The sequence below is a fragment of the Microcebus murinus genome, chromosome 12 (assembly GCF_040939455.1).
Source record: "Microcebus murinus isolate Inina chromosome 12, M.murinus_Inina_mat1.0, whole genome shotgun sequence".
Classification (NCBI taxonomy): Eukaryota; Metazoa; Chordata; class Mammalia; order Primates; family Cheirogaleidae; genus Microcebus; species Microcebus murinus.
This window is the reverse complement of record NC_134115.1, coordinates 30,347,020-30,369,814: the sequence shown is the minus strand read 5'-3', so window position 1 is coordinate 30,369,814 and position 22,795 is coordinate 30,347,020. Positions and strand designations below refer to the sequence as shown.

Sequence of the window (22,795 nt, the reverse complement as noted above, 5' to 3'; positions counted from 1 at the left end):
CAAGCCAGGCGTGGTGGCTCACGCCTGTAATCTCAACACTTTGGGAAGCCAAGGGGGAGAAGATCATTTCAGACCAAGAGTTTAAGACCAGACTGGGCAACATAGTGAAACCCTGAATCTATAAAAAATTTTAAAAAGTAGCTGGGAATGGTGCAGCACACCTGTAGTCCTGAATAATCAAAAGGCTGAGGCAGGAGGATCACCTGAGCCTGACAGTTCAAGGTTACAGTGAGTTACGATTATGCCACTACACTCCAGCCAGGGTAACAAAGCGAGACCCTGTCTCTTCAAAAAAAACAAAAAGGCGGCAGTGTGAAAACAAGGGCCTGTCTGGCAGCTCATTACACTGGCAGACTGGCATGTAAGCAGTGAAAAGGCAGTGGCTTTTCTGGGTGCCCTGTCCACCCCTCTGGACCCTGCAGGCAGAAGGTACTAGAGCGCCATGCCAGGATTGCTCAAGTGCATCTTTCTGTGCTCCAAGCCTCAGACATCAGAAAGCGGTTTCCTTCCTGTCTGTCCCTCAGTTTCAAACACAGGGCTACTACTTAGGTGATCCCCAATTTCCTTTCTCCTTTTCTATGCGATAATAGCAACCTTCTCCCAAAACTTGCTTTTCTGAGTTTTTGTCTGTTTTATTCAGTGGTCAATCCATAGCAAATAGTAGGCTTTCCAAGAGTGTTAATTTAACATATGAATACATTCCAACGAGGTGCCTAATTGTCAATGGGCAGTCATGTCATGAAACACATCATGGAGACCAAAATGCCCCAGAAACAATGAAATCACTAATGTTGCCATTAGAACATACCCTAACTACAGCTGGAATGTAAGTCTATACATCTGGTGGCACAAGCTTCGCAAAGGCAATCAAGAGGGCGCCTGCCAGAGGGACTGAAAGGAGATCCTAGGTACAGCTCGGAGTCCTCCCATATTTATTTCTGCTCACTTGATATGCACCTCTCCCTTGTCAACCTGGTACAACATGTTTATTTAAGAGATAATGTTGCCGTGGAGGAGTGCACAAGGCAATAAACAGCTTTTGCAGGCAATTAAATGCAGAAGTGAAATTGAGCTGCTGGTCAGCGGAACCAGCCATTCATCCTGAGTTTGTTCCAGTGTCACAAATGTTATTCCTGTTTCACAACAGGACAGGAATCTATGATTGGGCCACAAATCTCCACAGGCTGGAGACAGACCAAAAGCGATTAAAGCAGCTCTGAGCGTGCAGGGCATTTAGACAAAAGAGTCTTTGGATTCTGGAATGCTGACCTAGGAGATTACTGTATTTTTTTATTAGGTTTTGCACTTAGTAGGTGTTCAGTAACTGTGGCTCACTTGCTTTTATAGGAAGACTTGCATTAAGTCTCAATTGTACAACAAAGAATCAATAGATTCTTTATGCAAATAATCCAATACCCTTTCTATACTCATCTCTAAGAATTCTTGTTTAAAAAAATTATGATTTCCATTAGAGTCAGGTATTTTCTTAGGGATCAGAAAGGAGGTCTTGATTCCTTTATTTCTGATACAAATCTTTTCCTTGATTTTTTTTTCTTTTAATTTTTCTGAATAAAAATTTGGATCTTTTCTTTCTTGATTCTGATATCGATCAGAAAGGAGTTATTCCACAGGATAAAAATCAGTATACAAAAGTCAATACCATTTCTATACATTAATAGTCAACTATCTCAAAAAGAAATCAAGAAAACAATGCCATTTACAATAGCTATAAAGATAATACTTAGGAATAAATTCACCAAGGAGATGAAAGACCTCTACAATGAAAATCATAAAATACTGATGAATACTCAGGAGGCTTAGGCAGGAGGACCACTTGAGCCCAAGAGTTCAAGGTTACAGTGACTATGATCATGGTGCTACTTGCACTCCCCACTGCAGCCTGGGCTACAGAGGGAGACCCTGTGAAAAAGACATAAATAAACAAAAATATATTCCATGTTCATGGATTGGAAGAAAAAATGTCATACTACCCATATGTAGATCAGAATCAAGAGAGAAAAAAAGATTTTTGTATCCCAAATCAAGTATTTTGTATCCTAACAGGATAACTTATAAAAAGTTGGCTCCATAGAGGATAACCAAGTCTTAACAACGGCATCAAGAAAGTGGATGGAGGAGACTCAGCCTCAGATTCTGGCCCTTAAGGCTGAGCCAGTTTTAGACCAAGGGGACCGGTCAGGAGAGAACAGCACAAGTGTTCTCCAGATGCAGCTGTGGGGCATCTTCCATAAAGGAGAAAAGTCCCCACCCCACTGTCCTCTGCAAAGCTGCCACCAGGAGGGGCAAGGCATTGTCCAAAGAGCAGAGTCAGGCTGGCTGCCTTACAGGAAGAGCAGAAAGAGCAAGGTTAGAAAAAGACTCTCCCATCCCACATCCCTGTTCCAGACACCTCTGCTATAAACAACTCTGGTTAAAAAGTGAGTGTTCCAGTTCCTCTCCCATCAACATTAGCTAAAAGTATTATCTGTAGGGTTTTGTTTTTTTTTACTATTTTGTGGATATTTCTTTATAACATCAATTTCTTAATGAACACATTTTGCACCATTATAATTCTTATGCATTATGTTTTCTATTTCCTAAATAGATCAAATTCTTCCCCAATGATATAGAATTCTTTCCATATACATTCATACTTGGTCCACATTCATGTGTCAGTTTTTTTAACAATAAATAAAATGTGCATTATTTATCCCTAGCTTGTTATGAAGGGGATTCAAAGTAGATAACTAAAATACATATGAACAAATGGTGAAGAATTAAATAGATTTTTTAAAAACAGGACTAAGTAGCAATAATGATAAGCAAAATAAATTCATTGCATTTAGTATCAGCATAGCACTTCCAGTTTATACATAAACCCCCACATACACTCATCATCTCACTTCAGTTATCATACTGCTTTATGTATTCATGCAACAGTTCAATGAAGACAGTACTATACTTTATGAGGGGAAGAAAATTGAGATTCAAAGGGTTAAGTATTTTGCTCAAGATTACAGACTTAAACCACAAGTTAGAACTGAATATGGATCTTCTAGTGCCAGAACTCATGTTCCCTAAAGCATACTCTATTGTTCCCCTAATCCACCTGGTCACCAGCTAGCTGTGGTGTGGGCAAATCCCTTCAGCTCCGGACCTGTTTTCTCTGAAGCAGAATGGGGGAGGACTAGAACTCTTTAAGGTCCATTTCAGCTCTGAAAGTCACTATACTAATTTTCATTTGTCATTTTGCAAACTGATAGATTATATCTATGTTGGCTTTTGTACTTTTAATGTAAAAGTTAAATTCCAATAGAACTAATTCTAGTGGGCATGACTAAAAAAATTGTAAATCAAGCTTGTGTTCATATTTGGTTACAAGAGTAATCCACAGACTCATAAAATGTCAGAGAGGTTATATGGTGGACCCCCTTCATCCAAACCTTTGGGATCATTTTTTAAGCTATACACACACTGCAGACGTGCCGAGATCGCATATTTCAGGAAAGTGTCAGGGCTCTATCCTCAGCCACAACCATCAGCACTGTTATAAGTTTCTGCATATTTCTGACTTCCACAAGTGAAGACAGAAAAGCAGAACAGTTACAAGAAGATCCCCAATGGAAAACAAAAGAATTTCCAAGCTCTAAAGAACTAAAGACAACCTCAGTATTAGAACTTAATTGATCCTACTGTTAAGGTTCACCTCATTCTGCACATTCCCCAGAGGAGTCAGCTCACAGAGGGCTCCCAGGAGGCGGTTTCCATAGCCCTGAGTTTGTTGCAGAACCAGTGATAACCAGGAGTGCTGAAACACACAGCTAGAGCCAGACAGACACAGACTTGAACCCTGGCCCTCCCACGTGGTGGTTGTGTGACTCAATGTCCTTACCTATAAAAAAGACAGTATCATTTGCCTACTAGGGCATTAACTGCTCAGTCTATGATAGCTCTCATTTTTGATGTTATTATTTACTTAGAAAGGGAATCAACCACAGTGAGAGAAATAATTTGTTATATGAGATACATCACTGACAGTGACTATCTAGGAAATAAGAAGGCTTAAGCCCAGGCCTCTGGGAAAACAAAGTCCTGTATTAAATGGTTCCTGAGTGTCTCTCCGAGGGCTCTAACCAGTGATGCCTCTCTCTAGTCTAGTAAGCCCCAGGGAAGAGGCTAAGTATCAAAACTGTACAATCCCCACAGGACTAAAAAAGTTTAGCCAAGCTCCACCCTACCCGCACCCCTGCCGCCAGTAGGTAGACACTGAGTTGAGCTTCTCTCTCAGCAGAAGCTGCCCTCAGAGGAAGCTCCATGAGGCACAGCAGCTGAGGCAGCTCTGCAGGACCAGCAATAGTACTACTCAGGAAAGCCGGTTTCCTTGGGCTATTCCTGGGAGGGTGGACCTTGGTAAGGGACGTCCAAGGAAATTCAAGACCTGCCATACCTTTCCCAGGTTTTCTAGGTAGAGCAAGAATAAACAGTGGTATGTCAGGCATCATCTGCCATCTGAAGTTTTGACAAAATGGAAAGGTCAATTAATTTAGCAGATTTCTGACTTTGCTATAAAGTTGATGCTGAGCTGGCTATCTTTCTTACAGAAAAATACTTAGATTTTTCTTTCCCATCTTTTATCACCTAAGCCAACAAGTTTGCAGACCCTCCCACTTACTTCCTCACTTCATACTCAAAGCCCAGAAGCATCCAAAAAACCAGGACACTCCAATATCAGCCCCCAGTTCCCGAGAATCTGCCGGATGAGCTGGTTTTTAAAAACTGTAAGATACTTCTTTCTCCCTGCAGGGAGGAGAGTCTCCAAAGGCAATCAATCTCAATCCTGCCCAAAGCACAAAATTTACAGGTCTGAAGGGACCCAGCTTAATGTTTCATAAATCATCACATTTTCTTTACATACCTATCACCTCTCAATTATATTTTTGAAAATTATTTTTAAGATCTTTTTATTTTTTGTAGAGATGGGGTCTTGCTATTTTGCATAGGCTGGTCTTGAACTCCTGGCCTCAAGGGATCCTCCTGCCTCAGCCTCCCAAAGTTCTGAGATTAAAGGTACAAGTCACCAAATTAATTTTAACACCAATGTACTTTAATTTCCCTTCAAGAAAAGGACTCCAAAAATAAAATGTATAAAAACTTGGGAAAATTTGTAACTCAGGGAGTTAAAACTGACATTTTAATAAGCCCAAGAAGTCGGATCCCTGAGGGTAGCAAGAGAATCCAAAAAGTGGGATAACTTGACTATTAACTTCCCCATACCTAAAAGGCAGAAGCAAAATGGAATAGACTCGCTCAGAGGAAAATTTCAATTCATATTTTTGATGCAGGCTTAACAAAGTTGAGGACTTCTAAGAAAGTCAAACTCACACAATCAGAGAGCAGAACAGTGGTTGCCAGGGGCTGGAGGGTGGGGGAATGGGGAGATGTTGAGCAAAGGGTACAAACTTTCAGTTATAAGATGAATAAGTTCTGGGAATCTAATGTACGTCATGATGACTATAGTTAAGAATGTATCATATACCTGAAACATGCTAACAGACTAGATCTTAAGTGTTATCACCACATACACAAAAATGGTACCATGTGAGGTGATAGATGTGTTTGTTAATTAGCCTGATTGTGGTGCTCATTACAGAAGGTATACAATATATCAAATCATCACGTTGTGTACCTTAAATACATAAAAATTTTATTCGTCAATTATACCTCAATAAAGCTGGGAAAACAAAAAAGAACAAGAGGCCAAACACTATCACTACACTCCCAAATATATGTGTTGCATTGTCTTGGAATCAAATGCCAGGTAGCAAAGCCTGAGCATGGTAAATACATCCAAAATGAGAACAGTTCTTGCAAAATCATAACATTTTTCAGTTGGAAGGGGGCTTGGAAGTGTTGAGTCTAACCTCACAGGCGTACCCATTCTCACAGTGTATGTATACATGGTAATCTAGCCCCTGAATGCTTTTGGTGCCTCGAATCTGCTGTGAATATATTGGTATGATAGAAATGGTTACAAGTGAGGAAGCAGAACAGCTCTAGATAAATGCCCTTTTCTGATAAAGCAAAATGCTTTGTTTTGCTCCAAATATTAAAAGCTACTGATTGTATACTATTTTAAAAATACATACTTAAGAGTATGAAAGACTGACCTCTGTTCCCAGCTAAAAATACACCCACATTAGGTCCAGATCACAGTAACCTAAATCCTTTTCTTACCTTTCTTCCATGCAAACATACAGATTAACACTTTTCCTTCCCAGGGTGCAATTCATTACGAAGATTACTGCCACCTAGAAGGCTGCACCCAGCATTTTCTAAACTGCTCAACAAAAGTGGTAGACAAAGCTGGAGGAGGTGGGGTCTCAACTGGCAAGCTATTTCTGAATCGGACTCTGGCTAACTGGGTATTTATGCAAAATGACATTGAAAAAAGGAGATAAAACTTAAAAAAACCAAATAAACATATGCATATTTCTTTACAATTCCTTGCAGCCAATCTCTAGGGTTAAATGGCATTACTGGCAAATTGAAAAATCCTTTCCACGTTTTGCATACTGTGCCTACATATGTGTGCTTCACTGGGCATGCACGAATGTGTGTACATCACCTGTGTGTGCATGTGTACACACCTGTCTGTGCATATGTGCATGGGCTTTTCACATATCCACTTCACACTCTGGTAGTATCATACCTGCCACTGGTTTCCTGCCTGACCAGGCACATACGGTGCTGGGAGGCTCCGAAGGCTATTCTTCACAGGGGATCCTCCAAGGGGACCTCCCACATCCCCAGAAGAGGAATCAGTAGCCAAGGCCATGGAGTACTGCTGGTAGTTGTACAGATTGTTGTAGTAAGGGAACAGAGACGGCTGGTAAAAGCTGCTGTAGTAGGTGGAGTCTGAAACCAGGTCAGGTGCGTTCTCCACATGCCCTCTGCTGGTGACAGCAGGAATATCCTGGATGACCATGCGTCCCTCTAAAAAGGAAAAAAGAAAAAGACAACATGTCATTCATGCGGGGGGCCACAAAACTTTGCCTCTAAACTGTGGCAACGCATCACCTGCCTTGTCAAGATCTGCAGAGCGAAGTACCTGAATGTGCACAAGGCAACATCATCTGCTGCTGCTGCTTCTGCAGCTAGAATAAAGGAGGGTTTCTAACGTTAGCTTCACTCTGGTGGCACAGTTGCAAGACTCACGCTTATTATGTTTACTGAGACTCCCAAAAACATTTTAGAAGTGATTTTAATTACATAAAGCCTGACTATGTTACTTCTACCCAGAAATTCCTATGCTAATGTCAAGAAACTGAAGATCAAATCCACTTGACCTGACTGCATTCTTACAAGAAAATCAATTGTACTTTAAATAAAATAAATAAGTATCTTAGCACTGTAACTATGGCAGCCACATAGATATGTCAGAAAGTAAAAGCCAGAGGTTAAGAGTTTAAGCAAACATTGTTTCCTTAACTTCCGTCCACAGCTGATACTGTATCCTTCAGTAGTCTGGACAATGGTATGGTCCAGAGGCAGACAAACTTCTTCTGTAAAAGGTCAGTTGGTAACTATTTTAGGTTTTGTGGACCATTCAGTATCTGTTGCAGTATGCTTGCATTGCAATAAAACTTTATTCACAAAAACAGGTAGTGAGCCGATTTGGCTCAAAGGCTGCAGTTTGCCAATCCCTGGTGTAAACTTTAAACTGTTATAGTTAATTCTGATAAACTGAATGAATTTCTATGTCATTCACCCAATGGACACTTACTAAGCAATGTTCTAAGAGCTGGTCGCACTGCCTGAGATGGCTGCACGGTGTCAGGCTGTCCTACCCGAGGAGTCCAGGTAGAAAGCAAAAGGTACAAAGGGATTATAGATACCACCCTCACCCATCATCAGCCAGGAGTACCCATGAACTCTCATGGAAATCAGAGGAAGGAGCAATGACTTGGCAATCTAGGAAAAAAATTCATGAAATAAACTGCATCTGAGTTGCACCTTAAAAGAGAAGCAGGAAATAGGTGACAAATGAGCAAAGGAGAGGAAGGAGAAAGAGGCGGCAAGGACAAAGGCATGGAAGCAGGGCAGTGGGGGGGGGGAGTGTGGAGTGATGGGCGGGACAATGAGGCTGAAGAGCCAGGTGTGAAAAGGGAAGAAGAGGTCCAGTCTGAAAGGTGGCTAGGGGGAGCTGAGGGGGCCTCCATCCAGCTCTCTGGACTCTCTTCGGGAGGTAGTGGGAACCTCCGAGGAGTTCTGGGTTACACGTCAGAGCTGTGCTTGGGGAGATGTATCCAATGGCAATCCTTAAGATAGGTGAAGGAGGGAGAGGTCAGGGGCAGGGAGACCCCCCAGGGAGCCACGGAAGTAGTTCAGGGAGAGACCTCAGAAGCCTGCGAATGTATGAGAGGGGCATGTTTTGGGGACATGTGTGGGATGAGACTCACCAGATCTCGAGGGCTGGGGACTGTCAGGAATAAAGATGTGGGGGCTGGAGGGTGCACAGAGCAGGACTGGGAGTGGCAGAAGAGAGAGAGGGCACGCAGGAGAGGGCTAGATGAGGGTGAGAACCTGTGCCCATGGGAGAGGCTGAGGCCGGCAGCCGAGATCTAGCAGTCACCACCAGAGGCGCTAGCTGCATCTAGGGAGGTAAGGGGTCAGCTGTTTTTGGGAGAAAAGACAGCCAAGGCCAGGATTGAGGATAACTCAATGTCACAGAGGCCAAAGCTGACCTGGAATGAAGAGGAGGCAGGCTACAATATCAATTGCTGCTAGGAGATCAAGCAAACTTAATTCTGGAAAAGAGCAACAGACAATGAGGTCCTTAGGGCCTGTAGTTTTAGCATGATGGCAAGAGCATCGGCCAGCCTTGTAAGACAGCAAGGAGCAAGCAAGCAACAAGGATCAGATGAGATGAATCCAGTGAATGGCCTTCTCTCCCACCAGGATGAGAGATCCAGCAAGAAGGCCCCCTGTATCCCCTGTGCTCAGCACATTGCCAGACATGGGCTGGTACACAGGCAGAGTGGTAAATATTTGCTGGAGGATCAACGAATATTTCAAATCCTTTAACATAAACATTCCAGGGGATCATAAGATCTTGTTCTTTCACTTTTAAAGCACAGAGAAGGTTTAAGCATCCCTAGACAGGGAGAAGACTTGTGAAGAAAAATTCCAGCATAATGCATGGCCCAAGGAAGCCCATCAGAAAGTGTCCCCTGGCTCAGTGTGCAGAAGGAGAAAAAGAAAACACTCGAGGGAGGGCATAACTAAAAGTGCAGCTCTGGAAGGTCTGGGTGAGAGCTACAACGAAATATATTATTCAAGCATCATTTTAAAGTGAGCACTGAAATCTTTTTCTCTGAAAGGATGCTAAATCCACCCATCTTAAGCTCCTGTAAATGCACTGCCAAGCCACTATTTTGTTCTTTCCTTTCTTCTCTCTTCCACTTCCCAGCCAGGGAGATGGGACATGCCAGTTTCATTACTCCATACACCCATCTCTCTGAGTCTGGAGAGGGCACATGTTCATCCTCTCCTCCTGCCCTTCCTCACTGGTCTCTTATTCTAAACACCAATTCGGTGGCATAACTGGTAGTTCTCCGTATCTAATTCTTTTGTATTCAATGTTCTACCTCCACTGTTAATTTGACTACAAAAATACAAGCTTCTCAAAATTGATAAATTACATAGGCATCTAAATCAGAAAAAGAATGAATGACATATTCCTATCTTTCCAGGACTAAGCAATGGGAATGTGGTTCATTCCTATATGATTTTAGGAAGGCATTCTAGATGCTTATTCCTGTCCCTGCAGTGGAAAATACTGAATACCCCTTAGGGCCTGCCCTTCAAAAGTACAGTTTCTAATAAAGAAAGCAAAATATGCCAATAGGCAAAGAATTACACAGCAACACGAGGACTCCAGCATTCTAGGATCAGGGCACAGCACAGGTTCCTGCGTTTCTGCAACAGAACCTTAATCAGCCTCAGTTTATCAAGCACCAAAATGATGGCAGCAATAACTCTCAAGGTAACAAGAGAATGGCTTCAATAAACTGCATAGTAAAGTTCAAATAAAATGTTATGTCAGGTAAAAGCAATGATTTGTTTTGCTACAGCTGACTGTAATTAGTTAACACCGTCACTTTTCCACTTACTCGTATTTTATTTCCTCTTTCAAATTATACCAAGCTTTAAGAATAAATATGAGATACATACTGGAAAAGTTGTTTCATACAAGCATTTAAATAATAAAACCATTTGTGCTTTGTAAGAATAGATGCCTACCCATTTTATACTTTTAAAATGTTTAAGCATTCTTAAAATACACTACTTTGGGCCGGGAGTGGTGGCTCACGCCTGTAATCCTCGCACTCTGGGAGGCAGAAGCAAGCAGATCGCTCAAGGCCAGGAGTTCAAAAGCAGCCTGAGCAAGAGCGAGACCCCCATCTCTACTAAAAATAGAAAGAAATTAACTGGCCAACTAAAAATATATAGAAAAACTTAGCCAGGCATGGTGGCACATGCCTGTAGTCCTAGCTACTCGGGAGGCCGAGGCAGTAGGATTGCTTGAGTCCAGGAGTTTGAGGCTGGTGTGAGCTAGGCTGACGCCATGGCACTAACCCAGGCAACTCAATCAGACTCTCTCTCTCAAAAAAAAAAAAAAAAAAAAAAAAAAAAGGGCTATTTTTAAGTATTATGTTTTATAAACCACCAAAGTCTGTATGTTAAAGTTCCAAATTAACACTCTTGGTCAATGTTAGAAATAGCTTTATGACTCCAGCCCTTTAAGTGCATGCACTAGTACATAGTAATTACCCCAGGTTGAAATAAACATCCATCAAACTACATGTGTCTAATCCAGTGGTTAGCAAAGTGTGGGTCCTGAATCAGCAGCAGCAGCATCACCTGGGAACCTGTAGAAATGCAAATTCTTGGGCCCTACCTCAGACCTAAATCTGATATTCTGAAGGTAGAGACCAGTAATCTGAGTTCTTAACAAGCTCTTAGAAGAGGCTGATGTGCTCCAAAGGCTGAGAACCACTGGTCTACTCTAAAGATTTAAAGCAACTGCTCCATGTATTATCCCTAAAAACATGATACCAGCATGCCCCTGACTGCATTACTGTGACAGCTCTATCAAGTGAGAGTGTACAAATAAATTCCATTGTATAAAGAAGTTGGGCTTCTACCTAAATCACTGCAGAACTCCAATCACAAGCTGTGCATGCCGAGTCTATGTTGATGCCAAATGGTTGATATTCATGGCTTAGAGCCAGCCTTTGTTCATTATTCTAATCACAAAAACGTAACTACTCTATTCAAGTACTTATTCTATTTGACAAATACTTATTAAGCACCTACTATCTGCCAGGCACTCAGGTACAACACTGTAGAGTCAAAGTTTAGTATTTCTCAAAAGGTTTCTGGACAATCTGGAGAAGCAGGTAACATAAAAAAGTCACCTATTCTTGACCTTAAGTTATATTGTATATTTGATTCATTTACTTTTTATCATAGAACAACTATGTCCAAAGCTTTGCTTTAGCTATTGTCAAAGGCAAAAAGAAATATTACACTTTAAATGTTTCATTTCTTCTTAAGAGTCTCCAATCTATTTGGCAAAACTAAGCATAGACCAAGAAACCTACAAAATAATCTAAGTGCTACAATGACAGCAGAGGTAGATGTCACCAAATTATTCTGTAGAGCAAAGGCCTTATTCTGTCAGCAAAGGCCTTCGTGAGTTATGAGCCAGGATGGAGGTGACTTAGAGACTGGTGGGTAAACACTCCAAAGAGGAGAGTATCGACAGAGTCGTGAAGGAGGTCAGCAGAGTCATGAAGAAGGAAAGGGATAAGACATGCTCCAGGAACAGTGACCAGATGAGCCTGGCTGAAGTGCAGAGCTCACATTAAGAATTAACAGTGAATGGGAATGGAAATTATGTTGGAAGAAACTGAATGTGAATGCCAGGCCAAGAAGCTCTGGTTTCTCCTCCGGGAAAATCAATGAAGGTTTGCAGAGCAACGGAATAACATAAAAATGTTTAGGAAAATTAATCTGATTCGAACACAAAGACAGATCTAGAAGAATATGGAAGCAAGGAGAATAGACAGGCCCTTTAAATACTCCAGGCAAAAGAAGGTCATTATGGGCTTGCACAGGGATGCAGGTAATGGAAGGAATCTCATGAAACTCACCAGCATGTCTGGTATTGTACGAATTCTCTTCAAACAACCAAGTTGCACAATTAATACCTGTTGTCCAGAGACCAGGAAAACCGTCTAGCTTCCCTTTTGACCCCTGTTCAACTGCTGAGCAATCATGCAATACTCAACTCCAGCCTGAGAAGGAACATACAGCTCCTCAACCAGAGTAACAGAGAGGAGGAATATGAGCGGAGTACACCCTCTCCAACTCTGCTACAGCAGGGATCGTGGCAGAACTCCCTAGAAGAAATTGCGACATTCTCTTCAACACTAGGATGTCAGCAAAACTGGTACACCAGGCTAAGTGCCCCTTATGAATTGGTAATAAACCAGAAAGTAAGATTTCCAACTCAGAAGCCACAAAATATATAAACCAACTATACAAAATGTGTGTGTGTATATATATGTGTCTGTGTATATTTATATATTCATAATTTTCAAAAAGTGGCCATATCCATTTTGAATCATGTACACAAAAAAATAACAGTGAGAACTGACAGTTGGCTCCATAACTGTAAGCTGAATGTTCCAGTATCTATCAGGTTCCTTGGTCTGTGAATTCCTCCTGCCAGTCTCAACCCCTCAAGTGCACCATTACAGGGACCTTTATGAAACTGCATGGCCAGTATGACTAAGTATAAAGACCACAGAAGTTTACTGGAAAGGAAGCATCTTGAGTGTGCTGGAATTCTCTACAGTTGTCTAGACAAAAAATTGGCCAAAATTGCTTAATGATGATACTAATAGTCACAGAAAGCACAACAGCCTTGTTCCCAAGAGAATGTGGGAACCAGTATTCTCTTACAGAATTATTAACTTGTAGATCCTCTGCCAAGATGCAAATGTAAATATGAAGTTAGATGCCAAGTGTTGTTATTATGGTATATAGTAGTCCTCATCTGTTTGATAAGCAAGAACATCAGGACTGGATTCAACAGCTAAGAAAGGATGAAGTAGCTATCTGAAAAAACTCACTATCTCCCCTCAGTCACACCTGCAGAGATGTTGCCTGCAAATGCCATCCCTTCTTATTGTAATACTCTATATTTGTGGCTCTGTGCATTTACCTTCTGAACATCCAGTTATTTGATAGGGCTTCACAATCCCTCTGCTACTTTTTTTTTGCACTAACATATGCACTGTGAAATATGATTCACTCCGTCATGAGAGATCAATATCTACGTGTGATAAATACCCTTATTGATCTTGGGAGTGTTATATGCTGGTCTCCGGGCCCATGGCATATTAATAGCAGTTAACCAGTAATTCACTTTAAGGTAGGTGAAGACTCTCTCCCCTCTTCTCTAGTGTCATGATTCCCAAAGTTGTTGCACTCTGAGTCCTTTGTGTTCAAACCTATACTCTCTTCAATGTAAAACCAAATCCCAGTTTCCTATATGAAGTAAAAGAAGATCACAAATAAAACCAAAATTTATCATTTACAAACCATGACTGTGATTCACAATGATCTCATGTGAATGGCTAATTTTTATATATCAAGTTTGGTCTTTGTAACCCACACCTTGCATGTGCTTGTCCTACTCAGCTTCTGAGATTTAAGAGTTACCAGTCAGGCAAAGTTGTTCACCAGTAAATCTTAGATGTCAAAATTATGTCATCAACTAATATGTTGTGCTGAGTGCTCAGAAAATACAGGAAAAGTACAAGTAATTTTCTCCAGTTTTTAAAAAGTTAATGCCTTAGATAAAGACTGTGTCATTTGGTAACATTTCTTGGACAGTGCAGGATGGCACTGGGATGGTCCTCACAGGAGCATGAAGGCTAACTCAGATGCCCAGTTTTAGCATTCTCTGTGGGGCAACCTTGTATCCAGGTTAATTTCTCCATTTGGGAAAAACTGAGTCATCCAAGAGGAAGCCTCAGCACTCTCCCCCTACAAGGGAGAGAACCTAGAGAGTACACACACACGAAAGGAGTTGAGCTGGCACCTGGGCCCTCTAAGCACTCATACAATTCCAAAAAGAAAAGGCTGTCATCCTGACCAAGGGAATGGGTTGGTTTTCTGAGATAATCCAAAGTTTTGTGTAAGTGAGGCAGCGGTGTACCTACTGTTCCACACCACTCACTGGTAACTGTGATGATAGGTAAAAGAGATCACCACAAACCACCACCTGTATCTGTTAGAAAAACAACTCACAGCCGAAACAATAAATCTTTACTGAGCACCTATTGTGTGCAAAGCAACTGGTTCAGAACCTTGGGGGAACAGGCAGAGGATGTAGTCCATGATCCCATGGGGTCATTAGTAAGAGGGAGATTCCAAAACACACACACACACAAGAGAAGAAGAGACTGACCAACAGTATGGGAAAACATAAAGTATGGAGGGGAGAGAAAGATGCATTCCAACATTCAAAGTACAAGTTCTGCTGATAGTGGCTCACTAATGTCCCTCTTGTAACAGAACACATAAAATGTGGTAGGAGCCTATTTCTCCTTTTTCCCAGGGAGAGTTTTCTGGTTTTGTTTTTTAATGTAATTTGGTCCTAGATGGAACTGTCAGTTCCCCTTTCTTCTTAGGGTGAAGGCTTTTCATAACAAAGTGAGTCTGACGCTTTTAAAGACAGGAGGACGCTTGGTTCATAGGGGTGCGGAGCATCAGTGTGGGGTAGATGGCAGGCTATGCACATGGGATCTGATAAGAGGAAGAGAGGGACAGAGAAAGAACACACATGGGAGTGCACAACCAGATCAAACAAATCAAGCAGGAGACGGGGAAGATGGGTTAAATACAAACCTGAGGAAAAGCAAACACATGCCTTCAAGGTAAGCACATCTTGATTCTTGATTTGAAATGGGCTTCCCTGGGACTACTCAAAATTCAGGGAGTCACAGCCCATCCACTGTGTGCAGTGACTCCCAAACTGCTGGGAGAGAGGAATGCAAAGAGGAAGTTCAGACAGTTCCTGGCCTCAAGGAGCTTAGTCTGTTCTGGTGATGGAGAGTGCAAAGGAGAACTCAAGGGGCCAGGCTCGGTGGCTCACGCCTATAATCCTAGCATTCTGGAAGGCCGAGGTGGGCGGATTGCTCAAGGTCAGGAGTTCGAAACCAGCCTGAGCAAGAGCTAGACCCTGTTCTCTACTAAAAATAGAAAGAAATTAATTGGCCAACTAATATATATAGAAAAAATTAGCCGGGTATGGTGGCGCATGCCTGTAGTCCCAGCTACTCGGGAGGCTAAGGCAGCAGGATTGCTTGAGCCCAGGAGTTTGAGGTTGCTGTGAGCTGGGCTGATGCCATGGCACTCACTCTAGCCTGGGCAACAAAGCGAGACTCTGTCTAAAAAAAAAAAAAAAAAAAAAAAGGAGAACTCAAGGGATCAGAAAAGGTTTCATGGTAGAAGAGACCTTCAAGCAAGAGAAGGTTCTGGGTGCACAAAGAATGAGAATGGAATTCCAAGTTAAGGAAAGAAGATATAGCAATAAAGTTTTGAGGCACAGATAAATTTAAGAGAACAGCCTTCAGACCAGAGCAGGTGGGGCACAGGGTCTGTGGCAGGATGAGAATGGAGTGTGCTGTAGGCATGGTAGTATAAAATTTGGGATACCCCCAACCCCAGGAAAACTTCACTGGGCCTGGAAAGATTGGCATGGAAGGCAGGGGCTCAGCAGCATGGCATCCCATGTCCACCTGCCATGGGTTTCTGCCTCTCCCTTCCCTGACTCCTGCTTTCTCCTATATCTTCCCTTCTTCCACCTCTCTGCCTATGCTTCAGAGCTTCCCCAGGCAAAGTGTTGATCCTACAGTGAGTCAGATTTGGAGAAAATGCCATTCCTCTGACCGTCCTAGAAAATGGCTCATGGCCATGAAAACCTATCTCGTGGCCAAGAAAGAGGTTTTCTCTCTTTGTGCCAATTCAGAATGTCCTATCACTGGTAAGATACCAGAGACAGTTTGGGACTCTGTCAACACCTCCCAACAGATTGGAGGAGCAGGGCAGTGCCACAAACGGGCCAATGTCAAGGCTTGAGTTTGAGGGCGGGTGAGAGAAGAAAGGGAAGATTCCTAGCATGGTTCTCTCCATCAAGTGCCATATTCTAAGAGACCTTACAGAATCCTTTCTTGAACCTTTTTAATATTTCTTAAACTGGGGGGTGTTTTAAATTAGAAGCATTTTTGACTGACTGTAAATGTATGTAGGTCTCCACAGAAAAGGTCTGCTCTGAACTGTAATCAGACAACTTAAAACATAGAGACTAGGCCAGGCACAGTGGCTCATGCCTGTAATCCCAGCACTTGGGGAGGCTAAAGCAAGAAGATCAATTGAGGCCAGGAGTTCGAAACCAGCCGGAAAAACACAGCAAGAACCAGCCTCTACAAAAACAGGAAAATTAGCAGGGCACAGTGGTAGGCACCTGTAGTCTCAGCTACTTAAGAGATTGAGGCGGGAGGATCACTTGAGCCCAGGAGTTCAAGGCTGCAGTGAGCTATGTTCACACCACTGCACTTCAGCCTGGGCAACAGAGTGAGACCCTATCTTAAAAAAAAAAACTAAAGTAAAGGCTTAATTTGTTAGGGTCTTTTATTTAGGGCATGAAGGGAACTAAACAGAGAGGCAACAAGGACACATGTTTAAGCTTGCTCATGGCCAGTGCCATCTAGATTTAAAGTCCTCTTTCATAAATTTCTTTTAAAAAATCATTATATTGTTTCATACAGCTTTCATTCAACTTAAGATTATACCAGTTCAATTTAATATTGCCAGTTTTCAATCAGGCATGTGTCTTATAAAGTGTTTCAAGTTGACATGAACAATAACTTATCCAATTGCTGAGAAGAATTGGAGGGATCCTCAAGAATGTTCTAGAACCTGCCTCTCAACAAAGAGCTCTCGACTTTGCTAGTATAGGAGCGCTTGGGGGCAAGGGAGGCTGCCACGCCCAGCCCACTCTACACAAGAGACCCTGGTGATGGGGCGAAGGCCTCAGGACAGTTCAGCACTCCCAGGGAGACTCCAGCACGCAGCAGGTTCTGAACCCATCAATTTGGTACTCTGATGCCAAGAAGTCACACCCTTACATCTTACCGCAGCAGTTGGCAAAGTGTGGTTGGAGGCCCCCAGTCCACAACTCCTTTCCCAGGACCCATCAGGTCAAAAGGATTTTCACAATAACGTAGAAATGTTATTTGCTTTTTCCACTGTGTTAATGTTTACACAGACAATGCAGAAACAAGCGGAGGGGAAGACTGCTGGTGCTCACCACGAACCAAGGCCTCAAACTGCACTAATGGTCTTGTACTCCTCATTACTTTGAAATAAGACATTAAACAGTCTTGTAAATTCTTTTTAAATTTTGCTTAAGATATTCTTGATGCAACTGAAAAAACTAGTAACTTGATTAAACCTCTACCTGAATACACACACGTCTTTTTTTAAATTGTGTGACTCAATGGGAAGGACTCATAAAGCACTTCTACTGCATACTAAAGGGTACTTGTGCAATTGTTTGAACTGAGAACCACCCTCACTGCTTTTTCTTAAAGAAATACCATGGCCTTGAAACAATGATGACAAAATTATGGTTACTGACAATCAGGTATTTGGCAGACTTTTTTTAAAAAAAGAAACAAAGCCTGTCACTTCAAGGAAAACAACCAACAGTATTTATTGTCAAACTTGAGCTTTCAAGTAAAATTCAGAATCTTGGAAAATTTATGGCCACTGCTTATGTGCTTAACAGGCTCTCAAACATAAAGACTCATCTGATGAGATCAGTAGTGATATGAGTGAATGGGATTTTCTGATATTTTGTAATGAAATATGTGAACAGTTTGGAGATTTGCATAACTCAATGAACTAGTATCTTCCAAATGATTGATGCACGATACATGACATTACAGTCATGCACAGATGAAACATCCATTCAAAGTGCAAGACAGACCAACAGATTTTAATTAAGCAGGGTACAAGAAAGTTCATTAGTACTGTTTCAGCTTCCACACTACAATTAATTTTTAAGAAATTACCACTTGTCAAGTTTTGGTCTATTATCAAATAGTCACAATTATCTGAAAACATTATAAACTACCTCTCTCCTTATTCCCACTATTTACCTATGTGAAGCTGAATTTTCTTCATGTATTTTAATCAAAACAATAGACTGAAGCAGCAGCTATGCAAACCCTGCATCTTATAAATCCGACACAAAAGAGATCTGCAAAAATTTAAAACAATGTCACATTTAAAAAGTCACTAATTTTTTTGTTTTAGAAAAATATATAATTTTTTGTTAAAATATGTTACTTATGGAACCAAGTAATCAGTTTAGTAATATTTTAAAGGAATTACTAAATATTTTTTCATTTCTCAATTTAATTTCTAATATGATATCGACAAGCAGAGCCCATATAAACAAAAGCTCTTGAGGTCCTCAATAATTTTTAAGACTGTAAAAGGTTCTGCAACCAAAAAGTTTGAGAACTTCTGTCTTACAGGCTCCTATCTTTCTAAGAGGATTGATTTCAGAGCATTTAGAGCCTAGCATCTCATTCTGAGCCGGCACTCCAAGTTACACATACACAGTAGTCCACAATGAAGTCCTAATGAGGCATTTCTGGCTGTACCCTGAAGCCTGAAACATTTCTCTCAATAAAACAGGCATTAATAACTACCCAGTACAATCAGGCAGCAAAACCTAGAGTTGAGAGCACTGGCTCCCAAGTCCAACTGCTTGATCAGATCTGGAATCTACTGCCATGTGACCATGGGACAAGTTACTTAATACTTGCAACCTTCCAGCATCTATACATAATATGAAAACAATGCTACTATTGAGAATGAAGTGAGAGGATACTTGTAAAGTACTTAGAAAGGCTCTGCCACAAGGTAAGTACTCAATAAATGTCAGTTATTATTGTAGTGATAACATTTTCTGCCATCAAGCAAGAGAGCCACCAAATAACTCTACAGCAAAAACTTCTCCTTGCTCCAAATGCTCATTAGGGTCCCGCAGGAGGACTGGGCTGCACCTGGCAGGGCTTCCCAAATGCAACTGAACTTGGAAAGGAGCAGAATCCTTTGCTCCTGGCCGTCTCTGAGGTCAGACAGTAGCCTTGAGTGCAGTCGGTGTGATAGCACTCCCTAAAGTCATAATCAGGAAATGCGGGAACAATGTGTTTCTCCCACGAGGCAATCATGACAGGGCTATTTTAAAATGTCAAACACAAACCTAGCGCCAGGAAAGCAACAAACGCTTACTGTGCACCCCCTGCGAGCCAGGAACCACGTCTACTTAGTGCGACAAATGCAAATCAGGTGGAACAGAATTCACCATTCTTTCCCTTTGCAAAATTCTGTCTCCCCCAACCCCACCTGCTCTTCTATTTAGTTTTGCTTTTGAGAAATGTGGCCACTGTGCTGCTTCCCTTGAGTAAGACAGAGATTTTATTTATTTGGGGGGGCTGCTGCAGGTCCAGGGCTGAACTTTTAGCTTGCTATAAAGTTAATGTGCTATTCAATGTTCATTCCAGGCAAGACTGTGGGGCTGTGTATTTTCTGCCACCCCCAGAAGGCCATTATCTGTAATTGCCCATTACCATGCATAATTATTTCTCCTAGCTTGGTCTATGACCTCCAGGGTGGCACACTGTAACAGCTAACTGCTCCATCTTACCACATTTGTGAAGGAAGCTTTTCTGACCTTTACTACTTTAATGGTATTGTCCGACAGATCATTTTACAAGCACACATATCCAGAATCAGGAATATCTCAGATCTCTTCCAGACATACCTTTCTCACCTCAATGGTGTTTTACCTCCCCTCAAATAAAGGAAAAATAATCAACTCTCCATTATGTGGGAGCTGATAACCCAAACTGAGAATCATCTGGAGCCCTTTATACTCCCTTTTCTTTGATTTTGCTGTTTAACTGTATCATGCTTTTTAAAAGATTACTACTGGGAAAAGGTAGAGACAGGAAAGAGAACAGAGACAGTGCAAAACTTTAAATCTTAAAGTCAATATATATGCTCCCACATTTAGGGCTTTTTTTTGAGTGGGATGAGAAATTATGCTCAAATTATGATTAAAATGAGATTTGGGGATTCCCTGTGGATTTAAAATATTGATTCTAGAACCAACATCCACTGCCACATCCCAAAGTGCAGCTTTATGGGTAGCTTGCTTTTTAAGATTAGGAAGGAAAGAAAAAAAGGGGGATCAGAGTTGCTGGCCATACATACACAGGGACAGCGAGTGCTCAAGCCACTCACTGGCATTTCTTTGTCTCCTTCGCCATCACCTCCTTCAGAAGCCCCACTGCACCCCACAGGGGTGTGATGGACCTCTACCAAATTACAGGGCTCAAAGACAGCCGAAAAGACTGTATGCTGCTGAAAATGAGGCCATTCAATTTTTGTGTGGTCCCCCTAAAGTCTTTACTTTTCCTTCTGTCTTCCTTATCTTTGGAATAAAACTTCTCTGAAATTAAAAGGTGATGCTACAAATAAAAACTCATGCATTCTTTCAACCATCACTTTTACTAAAGCCAGGTGAGGTGAACCACAGAGAATTAAACCTAATAGCTTTTCGCAGAATATGACCACAGGGAAGGCCTTCGAGGTAATTTTATCCCTTCTCTAAACACTCAGAAAAATTCAAGTGGCAAGTCTAAGGACACATGTGTAACTGGCAATGGGAACACAGCTCAGGCTCCCAGGTCTGAGGCTTTACACTTGTGTCCATTAAGCTGTGTCAGAAAGGGAAAAGAGAGCCATTGAGACGTAACTGATAAACACTGTCAGTGACAAGACATCTGGCTGGACAGAGTGGCTCACACCTGTAACCCCAGCACTTTGGGAGGCCAAGGTGGGAGGCGAGAGATCACTTAAGGCCAGGAATTTGAAATCAGCCTGGAAAACATATCAAGACCCTCTGTCCACAAAAAAATAGAAAAATTAGCTGGGTGTGGTGGCTCACATCTGTAGTCTCAGCTACTTGGGAGGCTGAGGCAGAAGGATCACTTGAGCACACAAGTTTGAGGCTGCAGTGGGCTCTGACGATGCCACTGCCCTCCAGCTTGGGTGACAGAATGAGGCCCTGTCTCGAAATATACATATATATAATAAATATATATATATTTAAAAATTTGCTCTGACAAGTTGCTACTGACAAGGAGTCAACCTGACAGTTTTCTAGAAAAGAATACAAATGACTACTGTTTAAGCACTGACATGGAAGTGTGTCAAACACAGAGGTTGAGTTCTCAAGCTCCAGGGACAGACTGATTAGGGCTTTCTCCTCCTCAGTGGGGAATGTCAGGCATGCTGAGAGTTGCGGTTTGGTCCCAACACACTTCCCAGTGGTCCAAAGCTCCTGACCGTAGCTCTTCTGATGTATCCTCGAAGCAGCTCCCTCCAACTCTGGCTCCTTCCTTAGCTCTGCACTTTGCAACTACAGCCTCATTTGCCAGCTGCTGCCAACCCGATTGATTGTGAAATCTCAAAGGGTGTGTATAAGCTGCTCTGAACCATGTAATATGACCTGTCACCCAACTCTCACTTTTGTCCTCACAGCTAACTATTCCATCAAACATATCATTAACCACAGGGATAGGTGGGCATAGCAAAAAATGTCATTCTGTGACAATTCCTGGCTTCCCAATGCAGGGGCTGGGACTCTAAGTCCCAGCCAGGCATGTGATGTAGCTCTGCCAATCACAAGTGTCACCCTTTTGTTGCCTGGAATCAGAGGCTTCTGGCTTTTAAACTGTGGCAGAGGCAGCATTGTTCCAACAGCTGACACATCCGAAAGACATTGGCAACTTGTGATGTGTCTACATGTAGGTGTACACACGACACACACACCTACATTTAGACACACACACCTCCAAATCTTCACTGGAAGAAATCATTACCAAGAGTGATGCTGGGCTTGTCAACTAAAATGTTACTCTGGCAAATAAGAAACAAAGAGCATGACAGAAGCTATCTAACTGGCCAACAGCTATAGTCACACCTACATTTATTTTCCTCCTCCAGTGATCTGTGTTGTACAGGTTTTGTACATCTGGATCAATGGAAACCTAACACACTTTCAGAAATTTAACCTCACAAAAAGATCACAAGTGTAAGAACTATTTGATAGTATTCAAAGTAGATCTAGAAACCAGGAAAATCTTTGTCGGGGCAGGGGGTACAGACCGCCTATGTTGGAGGAGGACAGACTAGAATCACCCAGCCCGGGCATAAAGGGAGCCCTATCTCTGGCATAGGAGTCTGCAAAGTCTGTGGGCAGCACCTGGTATCACCTGTAACTTCGGCAACACGAACCTCCCCCGTGATTCTCAAGGTTTATTCCACCACGGAAACAATACTGGTTTGAAGGGTAAGAGAATAAAGATAGATTTTTTTAAACTACCAATGAGGCAAGGGTCATTATCTGAACAACAACTAAAAAAGCACATGCTCCTACAGCCACACAGGCCTTAAGATTAAGTTGTTGCTTTGCTTAGTTATAAAAATAAAGGGTTGTGAATCCCAGGAGAGAGAGAAAGGGAGGCCAAGCAAACAGCCGAGAAGGAAGTTCCTTCTGTGTCCACAGAGGGAA

The 22,795-nt window shown here is 42.0% G+C and overlaps 1 protein-coding gene across 2 annotated transcripts in view; it reads right to left on the bottom strand.

Moving 5' to 3' along the window:
* Positions 1-22,795, bottom strand: part of DMRT1 (doublesex and mab-3 related transcription factor 1) — a 108,556-nt gene that overhangs the window by 56,808 nt on the left and 28,953 nt on the right. For both annotated transcript variants that reach the window (XM_012737214.3, XM_012737224.3), the window contains exon 3: positions 6,710-6,993. In XM_012737214.3, the coding sequence (XP_012592668.2) occupies positions 6,710-6,993 (284 nt within the window). The remainder of the gene's footprint in view (positions 1-6,709; positions 6,994-22,795) is intronic.